Source organism: Aricia agestis, chromosome 3, assembly GCF_905147365.1.
Source record: "Aricia agestis chromosome 3, ilAriAges1.1, whole genome shotgun sequence".
Lineage (NCBI taxonomy): Eukaryota > Metazoa > Arthropoda > Insecta > Lepidoptera > Lycaenidae > Aricia > Aricia agestis.
The window spans coordinates 14,677,522-14,703,445 of NC_056408.1; the positions used below are offsets into that span (position 1 = coordinate 14,677,522).

A 25,924-nucleotide genomic window follows, 5' to 3' on the forward strand; every position below is an offset into this window, starting at 1 on the left:
TTACAATCATTAATATTATTAGAAGCAGTACCATAATAATGATAATATGTAATATTCTTTATTTATTTCATTTTTTACCTACCCAGATTACGATTTATTTCAAAGCATGACTAATTAGATCTACATGGACTTGCATCACAACATAGTCAACCGGATGAACGTAAACACAAGGGTATTTTGGAATTTGTAGTAAAAATATCTCATGGACGTTATTCAAGGCTACTCGGTTTTATGGCGGAGAGAATTTATCTCGTAATTAAAACGCGTCTCGAGATAACGAGTAGCTAACGTACGTTGTTTATATTCAATACACATTACTTGTTTGAGAAGAGAAAATTTTCCTGGTCCTACAAGAACTCTCGCACTAGTTTTGGAGTTTTCATCGAAGCTCTTTTATCCCAGATCATCAACATGTGAAACATGCAACATGCTATAATACTTGCAACTGGATTTATTGACTGGAACAAGTGATTTCATTTTTTAAACAACGATGTGATAACTGCATGCAACCATAAAGTTAATATACCTAGCGGAATAGAGAAACAAAGGCCTGAGCAAGAGAGATGTCACTATCAGTAACACTGCGTGGTAAAAAGAGACGTGTGATACATGACAGCAGCACTCTTTTTTTGACGTCCAGTCAGCACGTGCCGCACGTTGACAATTTAATCTCATAGAATTCATGTTCAATCATGCTTGTGTAAGTGTATACGTACACATATAATACAACCAATTTTGGTTACGTTTGACAGCTCGAGATTGTTGTTCCGCTAGGTAATATATTAACTTTATGCATGCAACTGAATGATACTAGCTTCTGCTTTTGATTTAGGTAGGCTTCAAGAAGCAGAACCTTCATAGTGTTAGCCTTCAGGATATACATTAGACACCCTAAATCCAGACAAGGTTAAGGTAAGGAATAAGATTAGCCTTCTAAAGAAGTGTTGAATTGTGATTTGCGATCCAAATTATTATTAAATTGTGAGGCAAAACCATCATTGATCATTTTAGACATACGAAAGCCCTAGTCTAACTGGGAGAAACAGTTAACCTTGGATATCTTTATTGAACTCAGAAAAATGTTACAAAACTTAAATTTACATAGAATTTACGATTTCTGTTGGATCAGAGCTTCTTAACCCACATCTTGTTGTCTTAAGATATCTCGACAGCTCTTCACTTCGTTTAGGTGGTTTCAAGTGCCTTCTTATACGACCGATTCTTAACTTTTAATAAGCTTTGATGTCGTCGCAAGGGTACGGACGCATTTTACTCTAAAATTTAATGTTGTTGTTGAGGTGTTTGGTATTTACTTTCAGAATTATCGCGAAAATTTCGATTGTTTTTTTTTTTTGAAATAGGTGGGCAAACGAGCAAACGGGTCATCTGATGGTCGAACGGTCGAGCCGGCCCATTCGTGCCGAAGCATGGCTCTCCCACGTATAAAACCCACGTTTTTTTTTATATCACAAACCACGATTGTGGTTAGTGATATAAAAAAAAACCATTACCGTACAAAGTTCATAATATCATCTTGTAACGAAATTATTGCAGCATCATCTCAATGCGGTGTCCAAGCGTTATGTTCACCACTTTCTAGCAATCTAATTACAATACTTTCTAATTATTGCCGGTACAAAACCGCTTAAACGGAATTTAACATTGTAAGGCCGTTTGCGTGTGTCAGCGAACCGCTTTATGTAATAAATTAGTAATGTATGTATTCGGTAATCCGTCATAATACATGAATACGCATAATATTAGAATATTTATGACAATATTGTTCAATATTTACCATTAAAACACCTGATTTTATATACGTATAGTATAGATTTATTTTTATTCATTAATCATGATTCATGACAGAATTGTTTTGCAGAAAGGAGAAATAACATTCAGTCTCAACAGCTCGACATTTAATTTTAAGTTGCTAAAAGTTTTAAACAGATTTCAACAGCCGCCAGTGGATTATAATATTCTAAAATTTTCCTTTAACCTTTAGCAGTCAGCTACAAAGACTTTATATGGGCTCCACTTTCCGTTGTAAGTCGGAAGCCATAGAAATAAGAATATAAATTATTCATATTTAATAAAAACCTTTCAAAGACGAAAGCTATAGTCTGTCAGGAAAGTGAAGAAATTAAAAAGGGGCAACATCTAGTGTCATCCCTTTCAAATCAATCTAAGAAAAAAAGGGATGACACTACGATGTTGCCACTTTTTAATTTCTTCACTTTCTTGACGGACTATATCTTGAAATTTAACAAACATACAAAAACATTACAAAAATTAATACAAGATAAACACTATTCAGATTCTTAATTAACCAGCTCCATAACGTATCGATTACATAATATTTTAAAAACTCGCTAAAACAAAAACATCGTACAAAATAATTGAAATTAGTCCAACTTTGATGTTATCTACGGCATCGCTAGAAGTGACAGTATTAGGAGACGGAGACATCACATGCAGGAAGCGCTCGATAAATATAGACTTTTTTAACCCAACGTTAGAGGATCACCTTTCTATCGCACGCAAGCGTAAACGCTGTCCAACTATAAAGAAACCGCGAAGAAAAGTGTTCTAAATTTAAAAATAAAAACCGTCAGTTTCTTTTACACTTTCAGTGGCGTGAATTCAGTGTTAATTGGTTAACATAACGTAAGAAGAGTAATTATTACTTTTGATGTAGTAGATCAAAAGGCAGAAGATTAAATAGATATAGGTAGAGGTGTACACCTCCATGATTACGAAAAGACATAGTAACTTATTTAACATTAATATTTCATAAAATATGACCTTAGTATACTGCAAGCTAAACTCAATTCACTCAATCCCACACAAGTCCCACTAAAGCCTTGAGAAACAAGAATAAATTGATCCAAGATATACCTGGTATCCGAGATAAATAATCTACGTAGTCCATCAAATTTCAAACTCACGTATGCAAAAACAAAGCGAGCATACACAGAAAGCAGTGAAAGTGTTATGGAATTTTGCGATGCACCGACTATTATGGTAATTGGAGTGAAACGTTCTACATGGCGTAAGCGAGATGGGCGAATTTTTGATTTTAAAGACAGAGTATTCAAATAACATGTGCAACTCATTTAAAACCTCAGCAACTATTCATAATCGCCTATGAGGATATTTCCTCTCCAGAATATGGTTGATTCCATTAACCTGTTAGGGCCAGGCCACAACTCTGCGTTGCGGCGTCGTATCACAAAAAGAACCTTTGAAAAGCAAATGTAGTTTTTTGCGATACGACGCCGCAACGCAGTGTTGTGGCCTGGCCAATGATATTCTACTTATACAGATCTGTTACGTTCATACTATTTTCCGGTTTAAATCTCTTCCGAACAACATTGACAAATGTGACAGATAAGTGAAACAAAAGATACGAAATGCCATTTACATAAAAGAGACAGACTAAATAAAAGACGACCCAATTGGGTCGTATTTGAAGCTTTAAAACGCGCGCGGTAGTAGCATATCTGCTTTGAGTTTTTTATATAATATATCATTGGGCCTGGCCCTTAGACTTCACAGTTACGGCTCGTGATTGTACGGTTAACCTCAAACGATAAGGATTTTACAGAGCATTGTTGCTTATCACACGAGATTTGCGGTACGGTTAAGCTGATAGATATGCACGCGTGCGACGTTGACGTGCCGCCGCAACACGCTACAGCTTGCACTTCTGATAATAACCCTACACTGATCGGCAGGCTTACAGAAAATAGTCTAGTAAACGAATGCCCAAAATGGGGGTCTGCTTGGAAAAGTCGAAAGCAGAAATTTTAACTTTGGTACTTTGTTTAGAGTAGTTAGGAGATAAACATACTAAAAGTCCTGACCCCTCCGAGGTGAGCCCGAGGGAGGGGGGGCGAAGAAGGTCCCGTTTTTTGGTTTTTTGCTTACTCATCAAAAACGGTGCTTCGTACGAAATTCTCTTCTATCACATAATAAAAGCTAATAAAATTCTCTACAACTTCGTCTTTTACACTTTGTATCTATCTCCAAAATTTTCTTAATTTCTTTTGTATTTAATATTTATTGTTATAGCGGCAATAGAAATACATAATCTCTAAAAAATTCAACTCTCTAGCTATTATCGTTCTTGACTTATAGCCGGAGGCAGACAGACGGACAGACAGAAGGACAGACAGACGGACAAACAGACGGACAAATAGACGGACAGACAGATGGACAGACAGAAGGTCAGGAAGACGGACAGACATTAAAGTCTCAGTATAGGGTCCCGTTTTTACCCTTTGGGTACGAAACCCTAAAAAACTCGGCCAATTATAGAAGCTCATAGCGAGGCAATGATTAGAGATAGATACAAAGTGTAAAGGACAAAGTTGTAGAGAATTTAATTAGCTTTTTTATGTAGTACAAGAGCGTACGAAGCACCGTTTATGATGAGTAAGCAAAAAACCAAAAAACGGGACCTTCTTTGCCCTCCCCTCCATCGGGCTCACCTCGGAGGGGTCAGGACTTTTTGTATGTTTATCTCCTAACTAGTTTTGCGCAAGTTGCGTAGCTTGATTTAACCATACACACGTTGATGTAACCATATACCAATAAGACGATAATTTATTTTACTAATTATTGTTATCTGTTTTTATTGCAAAAGAAACTGCATTATGTGTTTAACTAACTAGATTCGTAATAATATTTTTAACGAGCGCTTCCCATTTATTAAATCGTCATTAAAGTTACATAAACTCTTTTCCTGGACTCGATTGAAACCTATTTCCTATTAAAAAATAATAAGTGAAAGTGGTAGAGGAACATTTTTATGCCATCTATATTGATTGGAGCACTGAACAATAAAGTTACGGCACACCGGCACATTTCGCACGCCTCCGAGATTATCATTGTATCTGTTAATTGACTTTCTTCGACACATAATATGGTTATACTAATGAAATCTTAGTCTTGTGTGACAATTACTCAATTATGCAACACGTATTATGTGTAACTCCGTCTGAGATTATTTTTAAGTTTTTATTTCTTTAAAACTCGATGATATTATCAGCAGGATCACCTTCTTGGGGTAAATCTTCGATGGCTACTAGAGTTTTACGAACTCTTTATACAATACACGACCGATTTTCATGCACTATTGGAGCGTATAACGCAGTAATATATTACATACAACACACCAGTTTTCCAATCCATGCAAAACAGTTCGATGACCTTGTACTCTGTAGCTTGCAAAATTAATTGTTTGTATCTTTTATTTTAATCTACTTTAGAAATATAACACACTGAGCTCTATTAAAATAGAATTAACTTATTCTTATATTATTTAAAAATGTAGAGTTCTGAAATTCATTATAAAGAAATTGTAAGTTCGGTTACTAAATATGAAGCTTGCTGAATTTGGTAGTGTTTACTGTTTCCGAAGAAAAATTTAAATGTGCCTGTCCTAGCTATATACCTCTCAATCTAGTGTTTCTCCACGCAAAAAGAATTGCTTCTTAGAAGCAGATCTAGGTTAGCAGTTTGCGTACATTACCCTCGCATTACCTGAATGATCCGTTTATGGAAATTTGATGACTTTTTAATTAATACGCTTTAAATATTATCACGAAACTAGAAGGCCAGTGACTTTTAAGGTTTGATAACAATTATAATGGAACCAATTGCCTTACATCGTGGGAGTATATACGTGGGAGAGCCATGCTTCGGCGCGAATGGACCGGCTCGACCGGAGAAATACCACGTTCTCACAGAAAACCGGCGTGAAACAGCGCTTGCGCTGTGTTTCGCCGAGTGAGTTTACCGGAGGCCCAATCCCCTACCCTATTCCCTTCTCTACCCTCCCCTATTCCCTTCCCTTCCCTTACCATCCCTACCCTCCCCTATTACCCTATTCCCTCTTAAAAGGCCGGCAACGCACTTGCAGCTCTTCTGATGCTGCGAGTGTCCATGGGCGACGGAAGTTGCTTTCCATCAGGTGACCCGTTTGCTCGTTTGCCCCCTTATTTCATAAAAAAAGAACATCAATAAATAGAGCAGAAGACTATCAGTTATCAACATATATCACTGTTGAAGAACAGTCAATTTAAGTTATGCAGGCAGAGAAAAAAAAGCGAAAAGCGTGAAATATTCAGCGTGCACTGGATCGGATCTCAACTAAAATATAATTCGTATTGAAACGAAAGTGAGAGTCGATTCTGTAATCTGTTGTTCTCAGTAGATTAGTATTGTTCGGAGATAGACCAAATCTAATCTTTCACTTTTACAAAAGGTTTCAATAAAATTATCTGTCTGCTATTTTAAGAAACCAATGAGTCATGACTTAGGGCCAAAAAAACTAGATATTAAATTTGCATCTCTTGCAACTGCTATTATAATTATTGATTTGTTTTCAGTTACTATTCAATTAACAGGTTATGAGTTCCTGTAACACTGATGATATCCCAAAGGAAGCACTTTGCAATTTCCTACCGGACGAGGTCAAGTAGGTATGGCATGAGGCATCCATTCATGATGATTGATGATATAGCGTGAAGTGTGAAGGTAATAACCGATTAAAAGCCTGTCGAGGTCTGATGTTCTTGAGTTTTGATACCTGTGAGAATTTTGTAAAAACACTACAAATATATTTTTTTATTTTTTAAATTCAGATTGGGACCCCTAAACTGCAGTAACGTAGTCTGTCACTACGTTTGTCACTACTTTGTTTGGCATCAGATAAAGAAAAAGACTCTTGTGTTTGAGTATATTTTGGTCCTGTGATTTAATTTTAATGAAGGTCGGATTTTTCAAGAGTCGTAAATGCGTAATTATCACTAGTATATCCTACAATCTATACACTTTACGGAAAAACTATCACGCCTATTGATTAGTGCTTTAACATAGTAATTTTTATTATATGTAGCTGTGTTATCATCAGTCAATCAAGGTGTGACGACGTGAGCCCTCACAAAGCTCGGCTTTTAGCTAGTATACTGATACAATATACAAATACAATGATGCTCCAATGACACAAAACATGATAAACACTAAATTGAAGTTGACATTGGTTATACGGCTTCTCCAGTCTGTTTTACTCACTGACACAGGTATTCTGTTACGTCCTCTACGTGTCTTGCAGTATCAAGTTGCAGCACTGCTGACACGGTCTAACGAAATATGTCCGCAGATGTTGCAAGTTATTAAAGTCTAGTTTTTTTTTTTACTGATTGAGACTTATTAATCCAATCCAAAAGATGGGCCAAAATTCAGGGCACATTTATCTAAATTTTTTATTACTCGTACTTATACATATTTACTGAGTTCTTATTTCGGTGCTCTAAAAGTCAGCAGCCATGGAAGTTAAAATCTTTGTAGAATATCTTGACTTCTTTTAAGTTTTTGTAAGCCCAGTGTTTTATTGTTTGTCTTCTACAATCTACATCTTATGTAAAACTTACAAGCGGAACCCTGCTAAATGCATTGTGTTTATCTTCTGGAACTCAGTTATCGTAAAAACATTAGCAACGTGCATCATCTTTACGATCCATTGGTTAATTCAATTTACATGTACTGCCAATGTAAGTCTAGCGAGAAATACATGGTCTGATTGATTTGTTGGTTTTGTTGATTTCCTTACATGCTCATTGCCTTAGTTTCCCGTCTGATAACACGCAGATAGAATAAGGCTTATTAGCTCTTTGTGTGGATCGAAATACCAGTATTTAACTGATAAGAGGATTCCTCCGACAAGCTTCCTTTTAATTGCCTCCTAAGTTTCAACTACTACATTTCAATAACTGTTCTCGTGCAAAATCTTCATACCTGTATTATCTATTATTATCTAGTTTGAGATTGTAATTTTGATAATACAATGCTTTGGGAAAAGATAATAGCGTGGATATCATCGATGTTGCAATAGCAAAACTAAAAACGTATTGTCGGTTACCGAATACGGCTGAAGAAGGCTGATGAATATAAATTAGCCACGTAGGTCGACCGATGCGATGACTGGTGATTGACAACGAAACAAAAACTGAAATGATTAATGAACAAGCTAATTATATATTATGGAACACCTAGAGTGTTCCAGAAACACTATGACGGACATAAGATTTGTAATGCTTCAGATTTCAGTCTCATTGACGTGTCTCGGTAGATATTCGTAGCTTGCAGCCCTCCAGCAGCCTTAGCATGGCCACAGTAGTAATGCGAAAGTATAGAAACACTTATTTGAATTTTTGTCGGTCGCGGACTACTCGCGGTTTGCTTCAGTTTATCTCCGCAGTGTTTCTATACTTTCGCATTACTACTGTGGCCATGCTTAAGAGGATACACCAGGGGCTAGAGAAATGAAAAAAAAGTACGTGTAATATCTATAGCTGTCTCCCTTACCTCAAGCCTCTGCCGCAGAACGCGATAGAGACAACTGCAGAAAATCCAGAAAATCAACGATTCGTTGTCCCCTGATTCCTTCTCCAAAACTTAACCGATCTAAGTACTTTTTTCATTAAAGATTAAAAAAAGGCTTGAACTGTGTTCCTATGTTTTGCTTTTTTTGTATAATCTAGCCAAATCTGTTTTCTGGATGTTTGAACAGAGCGGAAAATCTGGCCATTTTTTTGGGTTTTTGAACGTTCATATCTTATTTAATAATTAAATTATGAAAAAAAAGAAAACATAGGGACATTGTATTAATGGCCGTAGATATTCAGGAAAAAAATTATAACTCTACTAGCATTATCCAGGGAGGAAACAGGGGACAACATTTGTATGGAAAAAAGGGCGGTGTGGACTCCTCTTAAGGCTGCAGGCCTAGGTACATTTTAAAAACAATGTGTTTACAACAATAGTAAGAATTGTTTTGTTAATTATTGCAATTTGAAGAGCGCGATATTTTGAATGAATTATTTTTGAGTTAATGACTGTCTGAACGTTAAACCGCGAACGCTATAAAGGGACGTTATTATGCAAAATATTTGCCCTCTGATGTCTTTCATACCTTTAATATACTTTAACTTCAACTTTGACCTTAACTTTGATCGGAGAAATTGACAGATGTCTGTTGCGTTTATTTTTTTATTCAAGCTACAGGTAACGGGATTGAGAGTATAAAAAATTTCATTATCCGTAAAAATCGACAGGAAAAATATTTCTTATAGCACAGCAAATTTTCACGAAAAAATGTCGATTTAAGTAGGTATGAGCGGTTATGGTTAATGTTAAATATGGCGTCCTTAACCAGAGATTTGACATTTCGCACTGTAGTTATAGTTAAAGTTAGTTAGTGCAACCCACCCTAAGTATATTCTGTTCTATAATAAATTACATTAAATGACAATAGTGCAGTTGTTCTACATTCTACTGTAACTCCACGCAATTAAAATTTCAGCTATTATAGTATTTATAGTACTTCATTTGCATTGTAATATTCGTTTTAATGTTTTATATCAGACTTACATTTAAATTACAAAAGCGAATCAGTGACTAAAATCTTTGCTGCTCCTATTGCAAAATAAATAATACAATTAGCAAATATATTCATTAAGTTTTCAAATGACTCAATGCAAAACTGATAGAATAAACAAAGCGGAGCACTCTTGCATATCTTGTAATAAAATATTCGATTAAAAATTACTTATGATCGTAATTAAAATATCTTAGAAAACCTTGCGTCTAAACCAAAGTGGTTAAAATTTAAATTGCAAGAACATCTTTTTATGTATTCATAATAAATATAGGTTTTTGATACAAGCCAACATAACAGTACCCGAAACAAAATTGGCAAGTTTTTAAGGAATTGCAATTGCAAAATCCAGACCTGCTAGTGCCGGACCGGTTGCATCGCCCACTGTCTGACTCACGATGCAGGCATGGCGCCTGACGTAACACATTTTAATTGTATTATTAACATAACAGTTCTAAAGTTAAAAAAAAAAAACAAATATGTATAGTGAGAACAAAAGACACAATATTAATACTTTTTCACTTAAAATAGCTTGGATATGACTTTAAAGCCTTAGCGCATAGAAATGAAGATGAATATGCCCAAAGTGCTGCAGATTGCACAAAGGCACATCACATAATGGATTTCCAAACGATGCGTAAAATGACTCATGCAGCTACTGGCGAGGCCAGGCCGGTGGCAAACTGTCTGCTAAACACAGATTTAGTGCCGCTTTATAATTAAACTTTCTAATAAAAAAAAACTGTCTTGTTACTATTACTGTAACAAACTTGGCTATAATGTTTAATCGTGTACCAAATTTAGATCGACTTCGTTCGTAATATTTCTTAGCTTTAAATTATATTAGCAGGTAAAGAGATCATACAACGCGTCAAGGAAAAACACGGTAATGGGAAAAGCAGCCTAGATTCTGACTTCAGAGAGGTCACCTCTATGTCATATCAATGTATGATATGACATAGAGGTCAACGTACTTTTTAGCTGTAAAACGTTAATTAACGACCTCTGATACCGAAAACGTTACTTTGCATTAAGTTAGTAATCCAGACTTCAGTCTAAGAAGCATTAATTTGAAATCGTTTAGATAGAAACAACTATAGCTAAAAACTAGATATCAACTACAGTAATAAGAACGATACCAAAAATTATTTGTAATACTCGACAATTAACATTTTACTCGGTGACAATGACCCTAGAGAGCATTTATCTGAAACAGTTACCACACTAGATCGTAAAACAAACGTACCACTTGACCCAGATTCTTCCAGAACATACTTGGTAACTACGTCACTAACCCGAATAGATCGAAGCAGACGCAACTGAGAAAATGGTGGTATCGATTGAAGCTGTTCATATGTTTATAGAATTTACCGGTGCAACTGAATAAACTGAAGTAATTGCATACATTGATTTCAAAAGATCAGATGCAGAGACAAGCGGTATTGATATGACACGTATCTGCAAAACATAGGGAAAAGTTTCATAATTGGAAACTTAATAATTAGTATAATTGAAATTGCTATCAATAGTGATATTTTTAACTTAGATGACGTTGTGGTTAGGACCTATAATCTTAAAATAAATATCTTATACCTTAGACGAGAATCTTAAATTTAAAATCTAAATTTTATAGTTTATCGAGAAAGTTTTTGCCTACTTGTCTGTGTCCCTGGGGGTAATTATAAAGCTTGAAGCATGCGTTGAAGTTGGTGAAAGTGAAGAATGCACGTATAGAGTTCACACTTAAATCCTAGCTAGGAGCTACATGTATCTAAATATGATCCACAATAGCTGGCACAGATAAATTATGGTCCTCTTTATAACTGACCTCTTTTAACTGGCTAGCGTATAGCGCCATGAGCACTTTCCGTCGGGTGACTCACCTCTGTACTGTCAAGACCACAATCACACCTGCCTTTAAAATTTCAATATCTTAAAATTTAAAACATTTTGGATAAATATTTGAGCACCAGTTTTATCAAAGCTTAAAAATAGTAACACCTGATTTAGGTAGATTTGCGCGTTGACATTAATTGTTATTTTGTTTACTTACATTAAGTTTAATGTTTAGTTTTGTTTGAAATGTGTAACTCCAAAGATCCACCGTGCCCCGAAATGAAAGAAATCATTTTTACTTGATGAAAGATGGAAGAAAGATTGATGATTGATGGAAGATATAATTGACAGTGACAGATTGCAATGTCGTGCATGACTATACACAGTTAATTATAATATTTATAAGTGTTGAGTACGAACGCCGGCCGGTCGTTACTCCACGTAGTAAGTTAGGTAATTCTCCCTCACCACACGGGTCAAGATCAGGTATTGATCAGTGCTGGTGGTGAAGTGAAACAAGTATATTAACTTTAGATTTTTTTTTAATTCTGACAAAAACTCTGAAGGGTTGCCTTTCGATTTTCATAGTTTTTTAGTATTAGGAGTTTACACAAGAATACACTTTTTCCTCCCCTAAATGAATAAATTATATTAATTTCATCGTGTCTTTATAATATATGAATTATGGCAAAGGTATAACATCGAAAAAATCTGAAAAAGAGTGCAAATATATACTTTAACATAAAATATATTTTAACATTAGGGAAATGTGTAAGAATTGGTAAAACAGTAAAAATTGAAACAACTTTTGGTTAATATCATCTTACGTGCTACCAATTCAAAGCATACACAGCTACGTAGTTTTTATTGTTCGTAGATACACAGTATTATTGGATTATCTAAACAACCATAAAATATTAAACTGTGAAACCAAGAAAATGTAAACTTGTGCTTTAAACAACGGAATTAGAACCACACAATCCTTCCTCTAATTGGATTTACAATTCAAAACTCTACGGTTAAGGTATAAGTGCTAATATTGCTGAAAAAATGTTTACCCAATCACAAACATCCGGTGATAGTTGATACAATTCACATGCACGTCTCCATTGCATCGAGATTCGAGTGTTCTCTTGTAAAGACTAGGTTTTGAGCACTTATAGAATCGCGATTACTTTCTCCAATTTTTGATACTAGGGCATAACGGTAGGACAATCAACGCAACTGCTAGACGATAGGCAGTGATGCCTAAAATTATAGTACCCGCAACTCGGTGGTTAATAATCCATAAGTCTTCTAAATTGTTCGTGCGTGACGATTTCTACGCATTCCGATGAGACACATCGATTTCAGTGAAATTATGAAGCACTAGTCACAGGCCGTTATCACTTTGTAAATAAAAAAAAATGTCACTGTCAAACTTTTTCAAATTAACGTATTCGAAAATGGAAAGGCAATCGCGTCGCGGCGCGCGCACCCGCTTGCAGTAAAACGGACTGACTGAACTCACGCAGCACTGTAGTGTAGAGTGTAGGTGCGTGCGACAGTGTTCAGTAACAAACAGGGGGATATTATTTCACGTGCAGTGGCAATTTACATTGCACATGCATTTAATTATAATATTCAGAAACGTTAAGTGGCCATACACGGGACAATTATCGTAACGATTTATCTCCTCGATGTTAAAATCGAACGACAAATTGTACGTGTGTAGCAATATCGCAAACGATTTTACGTTCAAGAGATCGATTTGACGATTTTCTTGACGATCGATCGAAACGACAAATTGTCCCGTGTATGGGCACGTTTAGAAAATTTTAAACAGTGTAAAAGAGGTACATATTTGCATTCGATATACTTAGATGATAATATATTCTACTAGCTGCCCCGGCAAACATTTCTTTGCCATATAAAGTATTTCGCCCGTATTATTTTATTGAAATGACTAAATAAGTATGTCACCATGGCAACGTCCATCGCTATCCCGTCGCACAAACAATGGTCGCCGTCAGTCTCGAGTTGTAATAATTTACTATTATTTATTCAACAAATGCACTTATCAATATAATAAGTACCCAGTAGCCGATTCTCAGACCCACTGAATATGCATATAAAATTTGGTTAAAATCAGTAAAGCCGTTTCGGAGGAGTACGCGGCTTCACATTGTGATACGAGAATTTTATATTTTATATATAAGATAATTCTATAAACAACGTAATCAGAATCACAATAAAATGCTATTTTACACAGCTTCCGTCAGACTAACGATTATTTTTGAAACTGTGTACATAACTGGAGAGTGGAGGATCAGTAAGAAATGATTTGGGGTTTTTACCTTCTTCAGATGGTAAGTTTTGAATTTTGATTAACGAAGAAATAAGATATCTCCGAACAAAACAAAAATAGGATGGTACAAAAAAACCTACTGACATCCGACAACTATATCATTATTTCACGATCATTTTTAAACAACGACTATTAACCGAATCCCGAAGGAGTTTATATTTAGACCAAACCAGCCCTGCGCGTAAATCAACCTACGGAGATCATTAATTTTCGTCTCTGGAATCTGGATCCGCGATTTATACTTTTTTTTAATTATAACTTTTACTATTGTAGTTTTGTAGTTGAAATAAGTGCAAGTATGTTAATGGCTACGTAGCCAACGTTTATGATTTATAGCTAGTTATTAATTAAAATTACTAATAACTACAAGACAAATAATAACTAAATTATTGTTGGTACTTGTTACCCGGAACGTTACGAATCCTTCATTGTAATCAGTAATCACTAATCAGATAGTAGTTTAGTTACAACATAAATAAAAGAGCAACCTGTAGCTAAAACGCAGAGCGTCATATGAAATAATAATAATCACATTAGAACGCATTCGAGGCCAATAATCCATCAACTGGTGCGAGTGTGTGTGTAAGACAATGTAGTGAAATATTCCCAGATAGTACATTATAAATCAACATAGACATTGTGACTGAAAATGGCCCATAACGTCTTCAACAAAGGATGATCTAAATTCTACCCTTCCCTTAAATTACGACTTAAATACCCAACATATTTGTAACGAAACATTAGAAGTCTGTCTTTGTTAATGAAAATTCAAAATATCTTTGGATCGTAAGTTATAAATTCATAAAAATAATGAAAATGTTTTAGAAAGGATGACGTAAGAAGTTTCCTGGATCATATTTTAAAATGTAGAGCTTCGATCCTATAAGAACCTTAAGACGATAACGGGATAGCGTTGATAGGATTACCAATATAACGGGTAAGATGGTTGAGACTGGATGTTTAGCATTGGCAGCTCCAACACCTGATGTTTACTCGTCCATCTTAATTCTTGCCTATTTATATGTAAGTTTCTCAGTTAATTTGCCGACGTACAGTAGCTGCTATTTACATGCTGCACCTCATGCGGTTATATAAGGCATGTCCGAATCTGAATCAGTTCGCTCTGAATGCAAATTATAGTGCTTGGAATGTTCCGTTGTTTGAAATATTCATTTTCCGTTCCTTTTTTGTGTAAAGGAACATCAGGATTCAGGGCCCATACAATTATGTACTATGCTAAGTTAACGAAAATGTGAAGAAAACAATGATTGATGTACTTTTCATAACGTTTTTGAAGTGGGAACATTCGCATTTGGTACAATCAACACATGGGGGATCCAATGCCAATAATCTTAAGTCCTTTCAATGATTGATGAGCTATAAAGTAACGGTCTATTAATGTTTTAGTATTTCTGGTCCAATAGCCAATGAGTTGATGGATGCACGTGCATTGGAGAGACAGACATTTGCATTTTATCGTATTCAACAACGTGCCTTGTAAGGATATAAAGAGAACGACCGTGACGTGAAAGAAGTTACCTATACCCCCGTTGCAAAATTTAATGCTTCTAGTAGTTTAATTTTTGTTTAAACGTCTTTCTAGTTATCTGCATCTTATTGGTATATTATTATAGGGCACAACAAGTTTCCATATGTGATTAAGCACTTTGACATAAAAAATTGCCAATATTTCTTGCATTTAGAAGGAGCGGTACTAGAAAGTGCAAAGTGCTGACTAAGCCCTAATTAAAACTTTCGAGCGCTGGTACTAAATCATATACGAATGGTGCGCAATTTTTCTCGTTTACCGTTGATCCTGGATTAAAATTAAAAAAAAACAGTTCTCCCCTTAAATTCTGAATCCCAACAAATACTTCTTTCTTTCCATGTTTTAAAACTTATCTTGTCCTAAACTAGAACAGAAAGTCATTTCATTAAGCATGACAAATTAAAATGTTCCCACCAATCACACTAACGGCGGTCGCTCGGTCCTGAAACACGAACGTGTATCCCGGGTGCCCTGCCCCACTCGGGTCAACGACCGTGTCCTGCTTACTTTTTTCAAAAGAAACGTACACGTGCTTTTCAGTCGTCTATTGTGTGAGGAATATAATTATGAGTTGTGCTTACATGCGGATGTAAATATCAAATATGTAAGTATTTATACGTGGGAGAGCCATGCTTCGGCACGAATGGGCCGGCTCGACCGGATAAATACCACGTTCTCACAGAAAACCGGCGTGAAACAGCGCTTGCGCTGTGTTTCGCCGAGTGAGTGAGTTTACCGGAGGCCCAATCCCCTACCCTATTCCCTTTCCTACCCTCCCCTATTCCCTTCCGTTCCCTACCCTCCCTTATTACCCTATTCCCTCTTAAAAGGCCGGTAACGCACATGCAGCTCTTCTGGTGCTGCGTGTCCATGGGCGACGGAAGTTGCTTTCCATCAGGTGACCCGTTTGCTCGTTTGCCCCCTTATTTCATAAAAAAAAAAAACTTGGGGCATTGCAGCGCCATGTCCATAATAATAAATAACATATAAAGATAAACATATTCCTTACTACCCCCCCCCCCCCACCGATTTCTTTGAGTTATGACTGTCGCTAGTTTCATTATGACCAAACCAGCTACAAATCCGCGACAGGTAGCCTCCCAAAGGATATCCTCGGTCGATAGTGGATACCTGATCCATACCTTGCCTATATGATATATCGCCGAGACAAGTTGACCGTGGCTGAACGCTCCGTGAATAGGTACCCTAATGAAGGAAAACAACAATTGTTGCAACTTTGCAATCCTAGGAAAGCCAAGGACTCTGGGTGCGTTAGTGAAAAAACAAAATCATGCATCCGTGGAAATCATGCATAACAGTCCGCTCCAATAGGAAGGAAATGATGAAAGCCACCCTGATGAAACAAACGAAGACCTAGTATTATTCCCGCCGCTCTTGTGCAACGTCCGCTATAATGTGAACGACGCGATGCAATTACTTTTTAATTAATAGCTGGATCGAACGACATTTCTTATGTAAGGCGCATCTGATAACCCAGTCTTTAATACAAAATGATGTGTAGCCTGTAGGCTATCAAACAAAATGATGTGTAGCCTACACGACGAATAATAAAATTACTATTCGTAGTGTGTAGAGTATTAAAAAATAATTAGCTTCGAACATAACATAATAGGCTCCTCGATTATTCGAAAGTAATAAAACTAATTCCAATTTGCATCCGCGATATAGGCAAACATTTTATTGCGCTGGACACTTTCATCGAATAATGATCTCATAAAATAGAAAATATGCCTAATATATAGCTAATATATAATGCCTAGAATATTCACCATAATAATTTTGGTTGTATGCCATTAGTTAGCATGGTGGATAACTTGTTGGAAAGCACAGCTGCTACTGTTATTTAAAATAATAGTAAGTTTCATGGATTACGCTCAAGTTGCCGTTTAAGGCTAGATCATTATGATTTACAGAAATCACATATTATATAGGACGTTGGTGTTGATTTCAATGTAAAATGCTGTCCAGAACGAATAGTGTTAATTGATATTTATCTGTTGGGGGTTAAGAGGTGGACAATTTATCAGTTCAGACAGGGATATCATTGCTGTAGGGCGAATGATGTCATGTCCATTGTAAGAGTTTACGTCATCGCTTTCAAACATTTAAAGTAGAGCCAAATGATAAATGGTTCAATTACTTACCTTAATTCTCTCCTAATTTGAAAGCATTGGATATCATAGTATTCTAAGGACTAAGACGTGAAATAGCTTTTGTGTTAACAAATTCTTGTACCTATTCGTTGTAGAAACTTATTGTAAGGATATGGAAAAACTTCATTTCTTTTGCTAATTAAAAAAAAAATTCAAATACTGCAAGTTGAAACGCTCAATTTCCAGTCTTACTTAACTGTGCAGACAAAACATAAAACTCTTTTTACAAACATGTGAAAACTCCCGACTAGCTCGTCATGCCTCCAAAGCAGAAAGACTTGAGACATAAACATTTCTCATTTTAATAGAGTGGTTTTACAAGTGTTTCTATCTTTTATCTACGCAAGTAATAAGTCAATTACATAAGCATATTTCGCAACTCCAATCAGATATTTTAAGCTGTATACGATTGTGTTTATTATGCAACTTTTATAAAGCTCCTCCCACAAAACAAAAAGCTTTCCTCTCTCGTCATACAGACTATCTGCCGATCGAACTACAAGCCACACTTTATATCCAATACATCAAATTATATACCTCGCTCCTCAAAAATATATTCGATTGGCCTGGAATACTAAGCTAGGGGTGTATACGCTACTGCTTACTGCTAAGGATCACATCAACAATCACTATCACAAACACTGGCTCGATGTCAAAGAACGCTCTCGACGTCGCTAACCGTACAGCTAATAACGCGAAATTATCCTCCGGCTATCCGACGAGAATCCTTCGTGAAGAAGGAAACTGTGGATTTGTTTATTCGTTTTGTTTTTCGTTTTTCTTCCGGGTAAGCGTCCGGGCCGAGCCGGCGAGGCGACTGAGGAATCGAACGCGACCCTAGGGGAGGCTGCGTGTTCGCGCATGTCAATCGAGCGAATTTCCACCACATCGTTTTCGAATAAGATACATTTTTCATCGCCGCTGCGGGGACCGTCAATCGATTTTGGCACGCCGCTAGAATAGCGCAAGTGAGTAGACAGGCTTTGAACTTGAACTTTATTCGGTGCGGGTACGGTTTATTTTCGTGCGGAGGTGTAGTAGAACCAAAATTGAGGGATGGGGCGAGGTCAGCGGAGGAAGAGCGTGCCGCGGATAGAGGGCGTTGTTTGACTGCGCTACGGGGCTTTCATTAAAACGTTTTGTAAGGCCTTAATGGGAGCGTCCGCGGAACGAAAGCTCTCGCAGGCACAAAGTCAATGGCTGAATGGGTGACACATTTGCTGTGCACTTAGTTTATACTTCAATTAGTAGACTAATTAAAAACATCGAATTGAGTTAAAGAGCAGAGAATAAAACGAAATTGTAGAATTTATATCCAGGGATACAGAATTCAGATACCTACTTACCTTAAATTTTATTTATTTCCTAGTAGCCATCAAATGATGGATAAAATTAACAAAACTGAATGTCTTCCACATTCATCTGCTTTCAAACAGGGTGTACCAAAGAAGTTTTTAGGAGTACAGCTATAAGCTGTAGGCAGGGTTGCCATCAACCAAATTCGCTTCGCCGGTCAGGCACGACAGAATTCCCCGGATTTCCGGTTATTTCTCCGGACACCTCTTAACACTTCATTAGGCGCGCGTTCTACAATAGTATAGAACGCTTGTGCATTTTGTGGAATATTATCGGTTACTCAAGGTCTGTCACATACACAGTCTTATTATTCTTCTATTACAAGACAATGAACACATTCAGTGCCCTTGCAGCGACCGATGCGTCCGCATGCCAGAGAAATTTGACGCCAAAAGGGAATTTCTACAACTGTAGAACGCGCGACTACTCGCGCGACATTTTTTTCGTGAACTGCGGTCGATGTTTATTTGTTGTAAGTATATTTTTTACCTTTCATTTATATTTTTTGTTACATACAATTTATAAGAAGGTTAGTACTTACTAGAGTGATGATTTTTTCCAAAATAATGGCTTCACGGAGTGGAAAAGAGAGAATTTCGAGATGGCTCGAAGAAGAAGACACTGATGATGGAGATATCGTGGAGAGTGACCCTGCAGATTTGTTCTTAGAAGAAAACTACTTAGAAGAATCCCCACAAAATACGGACACAGAAAAGGAAGAAAGTAAGCCAGAAATTATTACATTCTATAATTACACCAAATACGGCGTGGATGTTGTGGACAAGAAGTGCGGTTCTTACGATGCCTCCAGAAACTCCAGGCGTTGGCCGCTTACTGTATTCTATGATATGATGAATATAAGTGCAATCAACGAGTATCTTGTGCATACAATAAACAAAGGCTACAGTAACAAGTCACGAAAAAATTATTTGCATGAAATTGGTTTTGAACCCGTGGCTCCGTGCATAAAGCGCAGAATATCTATGGAAAACATTCCAAAATCATTAAAACTAAAAGGAAAAATTCTTTTCGGCCTGAACAATCCATCCGAGTTGAACCCGGGTCCAGCACAACCCCCCAACATCGGTCGCGTTGGAAAATGTTCCTTCTGTGGCAGAGCGCTCAACAAGTCAACCAAGAACCATTGTAACACATGTAACAAGTGGATTTGCCCTCATCATCAGGTTCTTCTATGTCCAGACTACGCTAAAAATTAAGAATCGGAGGTGGAGAACATGAGTGAATAAAAAAAATGAGTCTTTTAATATTATAAGTTTATAAATTTTGTGTTTTTTTAGTTATGTACAAGAAGTCTAATTTTTTTTGTTCCTAACATGTTTAAATTAGTCATATTTTGTTTGTTTTAGTTTTATAATAAAGTTTTTCTTATTAGTACCAAAAAACATTTTTCAATCTATAAAAAAATCCTTTGAAAACCTTATATTAAAAATATTCTACATATTATGTAGAGCGCGCGACTACTAACGTCCCAAATAGAGGCGCACCTAATGGAGTGTTAAACAGTATTTACGATAACGTCTTCAATCTTTGCTTTTCCAACAAAAATTTGTAAAAATCTGACTAACTCAAGTCCATGCAAGAAACCGTGTGTATGCTTAGCGAGTTTTTATCTTCCGTTTATTGCTGCATGACTTAAAAGTTAAATTTCTCTCATCAAAAGTGTCTAGATTTCACCCGGACGCTTTTCAAAAATCCGGCCGGACGCACCCCGGACACAAATCCGGGGAAATCCGGACGGCAATGGCAACCCTAGCTGTAGGTATCCGGGGTTTGCGGCGGTGGAGACGCCACGTGGTCTGTCTGTGCACCGGATCGATACCGATGCAGTTGATATCCTTCTGGCTGAACCGGCGCACGGCTTAATAGCATTTTGATGAGCAAAAAAGTTTTCGATTTCAATAAATGATTGAGTAACAATCGCCATGTCCCCTATCTTTGTCTGATTTTGCCGTATCTATTTTGTCAATTTCAGTAGTTCGTAGTTCGTAGATCAATTTCTTAGAAGGTTTAACTCCAGGCATCAATTTATGCGCTTCTAATCGATCTCTCTGGTGTGTCGATTTTCTTTCTCTATCTTTATTCCTGCCATGTCACCTTTTAATTAAGTAATTACTTATTAGTTTTAAGTCTAGCTGATCTCAGACTGGCCGTGTAAGCATTGTCTAATAGTATCAGATTCACTAAAAAAAACTATAATCCATTTTCAATTTGTCAACTTGTTGTCAACCGACTTCAACCATAAATAGAGTATAATTCGTACGTATAGGCTTGTCACTCAAAAATCTGTCATTTCTCATGTGTGTGTGTGTTGTAGTGTGTAATGTTTTATTTGTTAAAAAAATGTATGATAAAATCATAATTTCAAAATAATATTAGTTCGATGCACTCCTTCACCATATAAACTATAACTGTGCAAAATTTCATGCACCTACGTTTCCCCATTTTTCGTAAAAAGGGTTACAAAGTTTTTCGTTCACGTATTAATATTATGATTATGTTTTTATGGATGCGAAATCGCAGTTTTGTGTGGGAGCTCTAATAGTATTGACCCTCGTTTGTTCCAGTACTCGATAACAATAGAACATATCTGCCGTTAGCATATGAGCCTAAATAATATTAAAAGACTTACATTCTAAGCACGTTTCGCGAGAGGAAACCGCGTATAATGAATATAAAATTTCACCGACCATTGTAATTTGTAACACTAAAGCAGAGGAGCTACTTGTTCTTTAGCGTCTTCCTTTATTCCTTTTGTTTATTTATTCATTGCTTCGTACCTACGGGTGCCATATTCATTATACTCCCCTACTAATAAGAAGATTCACAAAGTTTATTCAGATGTTATGGTTACGTCTGAAATTATGTTAAAAAATAATTTCTCAGACAAGGCAAAATATTATATACCATCGAGGAAGTTGATTCCTATGCAACTGACGGACCAACGTTATTTGGTCGAATATGTCAATTCAATGTTAATTGTGATCTATCAGCTGGGTTTGAGTTTTGACGTAACGCATTACGCAACCAAACTACTTAGTTCCCCGATTTGCATAGGAATCAACTTCTCTGATAGTACCTAAGGCTTCTTACAGACGAACGGCACGTGTCGGCGGCAGTCGACGGCAGCCGTTTATCACGCTTGGAGGGGCCTACCACGACCTTTCCTATATATCATGTTTCTAGAACACTTTCTTGTAAGATTACAATGACATTACCGTACTCACTTTTCAAATATAATTTAACTAAAAAACAGTAAAAAATGCAAAACATTGTTAAATCCGCTGTGAAATATCAACTTTTTTAAGATTGCTAGTTTGACGTTAAAGTAATATAGCTCATCCGTCAAACGGTGTCGCTTAGTAGAGGACGTGGTGATAGGCCCCCAGTTCTGACGTAGCGCCTTAAGAGGAGTCCACACCGCCCTTTCTTCCATACTTGAAACGTTGTCCCCTGTTTCCTCCCTGGATAATGCTAGTAGAGTTATAATTTTTTTTCTGAATATCTACGGTCACTAATACAATGTCCCTATGTTTTCTTTTTTGTCATCATTTAATTATTAAAAAAGATATGAACGTTCAAAAACCCAAAAAAAATTGCCAGATTTTCCGCTGCGTTCAAACATCCAGAAAACAGATTTGGGTAGATTATACAAAAAAAAAAAACATAGGAACACAGCTCAATTCTTTAATGAAAAAAGTACTTAAATCGGTTAAGTTTTGGGGAAGGAATCAGGGGACAACGAATCGTTGATTTTCTGCAGTTGTCTCTATCGCGTTCTGCGGTATAGGCTTGAGGTAAGCGAGACAGCTATAGATATTTCACGTACTTTTTAGGGTTCCGTATCCGTAAGGATAAAAACGGGACCCTATTACTAAGACTACGATGTCTGTCCGTCTGTCTGTCTGTGTGTCTCCAGGTTGTAACTCAAGAACCGCTATAGCTAGACTTCTGAAATTTTCACAGATTGTGTATATATATCTGCTGCCGCAATAACAAATACTAAAAACAAAATAAATTAAATATTTAAGGGGGGCTCCCATACAACGAACGTGATTTTTTTGCTATTTTTTGCCCTTTTCTGCTATTTATCACTATATAGCTCCCACACCGGTTTCGGTGACGGTGGCCGGTTTCATTGAAACCAGGCCAGCTACGCAGGAGTAATTTTATAGTGGCCCAAGTGTGTGCGCAGTACACAAGAGCACTGTCTATTCCTTCACTCTCATAACCCAGTGGGACGGAAGACCGACACGACCGGCGAGAGATCAGGCGCAGGACCGACTTTTTACATGCCCATCCGACGCATGGATCATCTTACTTGTCAGACAATCAGGTGATCAGCCTGTAATGTCCTAACCAAACTTGGAAATAACATATTTCCAACGCGGGAATCGAACCCACGACCTCCGAGTCAAGTGGCGCGCTATACCTATATCAGTAACGGCAATACATAGGCACTTGAAATTTTCACAAAATACTCAGTTTTATTTGTACTTTAATAATTTATATTAATATTTAAATAAATGAAATAATCAAGGGGGGCTGCCATACAAAAAACACAATTTTCAGCGTATTTTTGCGCTATTGTGGTGCGGAACCCTTCGTGCGCGAGTCCAACTTGGCCGATATTATTTTTCATTTCTCTAGCCCCTGGTGTATCCTCTTAAGGTAAGCGTCCACAGGTCGGTATCGTACGACACGGACGTCACGCATCAAACGGATAATTATTTCACAGTACGTCCACTTTGATACGAGACGTCCGTTGCGTACGATACAGACCTGTGGACGCTTACCTTTACGCGGTACATCACAACTGCAAGCGTGATAAACTTTCGACGGCTGCCGTCGACGCACATTTTGCTGTCGTTGTCGACCACTTGTGTGATACCGACCACATCGCAACCACAGCCGAACACATCGCAACCGCGGCCGACCACATCACAACCACAACGTTGCGTCGATGCAATGATAGTGCGCGCACACCGCCCGCGCTCTTCCCCCTCCGTTTCATTGACTTTCGTGCGTAACCACATCGCAACCACTGGCGACAACGCAACCACGTCGGCATTTTGTCGGTACCACAATGCAACTACAAAAAGCTGCAGAGACACCATTCACTCCTAACCACTGCTCGACGACATTTTGTCGTTGCGATGTGGTGTGGTTGTGACTTGTGGTACGTGTGGATTGCCCTTAACCGTTTATAATAAAATTATATTTAATGATAATAATCCGGTCAATATTATGATAAAAAATCCGGAACTTTCTGCGTCAACGAAATCATATTAGATAACTTTGATTTTATCTCGTTGACACCTCCATTTTCCCATACTGATAAGAAATCAAGGTCATTATGAAACTTGCCGAGGGGAATGATCACGTGGTACAGGAGTATGGTCACGTGTCTATCAGCCCCTGGGCGCGCCGCACGTGCCGCGTGCGGCGTGACACGACGTGACGTAATTACATTCAGGGGACCCCCTTCAGAGCTCTGTTATTGGCAGCTATTAGCAAGACCCTGGTATTGACTATTGGGTAACATTTCAGTCGTAGAAATAAGTAAATATATTTATAGGTAAGTAATAAATTTTTTATCCTTCGCGACACTACCGAAAAAATCACCATTTTTTGTGTGAACTTTTTTACAACAAAAATATTCGTCTACAGATAACGAATAGCTAAAGTATTTTTATACTTAACTAAATCAATATTCATACTTCATAGTTCATACTAATATTATTATAAAGGCGAAAGTGTGTCTGTCTACCTCTTCACCCCCAAACCACTCAACAGATTTTGCTGAAATTTGGTATGGAGATACTTTAAGTCGCGGGAAAGGACATATTATAATATTTTTTGTCCCGAAAAAATATAAGTACTATTCTAGCACGATACAAGAATTTGAAGCAACGGGGTTGCGGGCGTCATCTATTGCACAGATTGCTGAACAATGAAAAAAGTAATTGCACCCCTAACCACAGTCAAGGGCGTCGCCAGCCGATGGCGCAGGGGGGGGCAAGTTGACTTTACCTACTACAGTCTACAATTCATACTTTACTCACTCTCTATAAATGAGAAAAGTAGGTATGAATTGTAGGTAAAGTCGACAGCACATGAAACTTTTCACTTGTACTACGAGCCTTACATCTATTACCAGATTTTAATATTATAGTGGTCGTTGCTTTTGCATTATATTTGGCAACGTTTTTTAGAGTCTCTAGGGGGGGGGGGGGGGGGGGGGGGCAGCTGCCCCTCCCTGCCCCCCCCTGGCGACGCCCTTGACCACAGTTGACTTACAATAGAAGGGGATTCCCCTTCTATTGAGTACTAGCTGTTGCCAGCGACTTCGTCCGCGTAGACTTTATAGTTGTTCCCGTACATCGATTGAGTCGTTTACGCGCAAATCAGAAAAGTATATTGTGTGGGAACTGCACATTTTTCCGGGACAAAAAACGTTCCTTGCCCCAGATTCGAATTAGTATCTCTAATCTCCATGCCAAATTTCATCAAAATAGATTAAATAGTTAGGCGAGAATCATAAAAGTTTATTGTGCGGGAACCGTATATTTTCCGGGATAGAAAGTATCCCTTGTCCTTTCCCTAGACTGAAAGTATTGCCATACCAAATTTCATCAAAATAGATTGAATAGTTTACGCGCAAATCATAAAAGTATTGTGCAGTAACCGTACGTTTTTCCGGGACAAAATGCCAATGTTCTTTTTCGGGACTCAAAGTATCTTTATACCAATTGCCAAATAACAGAAAAATTGCTCCAGTAGTTCGTGAGATAAGCCCTTTCAAATAATTTGCCCCGTTTTTTTCCACATTTTCCTGTATATCTTCGCTTCTATTACTCTCAGCGTGATAAAATATAGCCTATACCCTTTCTCGATAAATGGGCTATCTAACACTGAAATAATTTTTCAAATCGGACCAGTAGTTCCTGAGATTAACGCGTTCAAATAAGGCCTTTCAAATAATTTCGCCAATTTTTTCCACATTTTTCTCTATTTCTTCGCTCTCATTAGTCTTAGCGTAATAAAATGTAGCCTATAGCCTTTCTCGATAAATGGACCATCTAACACTGTAAGAATTTTTCAAATCGGACCAGTAGTTCCTGAGATAAGCGCGTTCAAATAAGCCCTTTCAAATAATTTCCCCCCATTTTTCCACTCTTTCCTCTATTTCTTCGCTTCTA

The 25,924-nt window shown here is 37.2% G+C and overlaps 1 protein-coding gene across 6 annotated transcripts in view; it reads right to left on the reverse strand.

Moving 5' to 3' along the window:
* The window catches only part of LOC121725232 (adenomatous polyposis coli homolog), a 45,137-nt gene that overhangs the window by 16,486 nt on the left and 2,727 nt on the right, over nt 1–25,924 (reverse strand). Inside the window, exon 4 of one of the 6 annotated variants that reach the window (XM_042112087.1) lies at nt 11,008–11,014. The exons of 2 other annotated variants lie outside the window; for them this stretch is intronic. Coding sequence is in view for 1 of the 4 variants with exons in the window: in XM_042112083.1 (XP_041968017.1) it covers nt 11,271–11,300 (30 nt within the window). In the remaining 3 variants the exon portion in view is untranslated. Of the gene's footprint in view, nt 1–11,007; nt 11,015–11,270; nt 11,345–12,541; nt 12,748–17,953; nt 18,155–25,924 lie in introns of those variants that run through there. 3 more of the 6 variants (XM_042112081.1, XM_042112080.1, XM_042112083.1) reach the window with 3 other exon arrangements.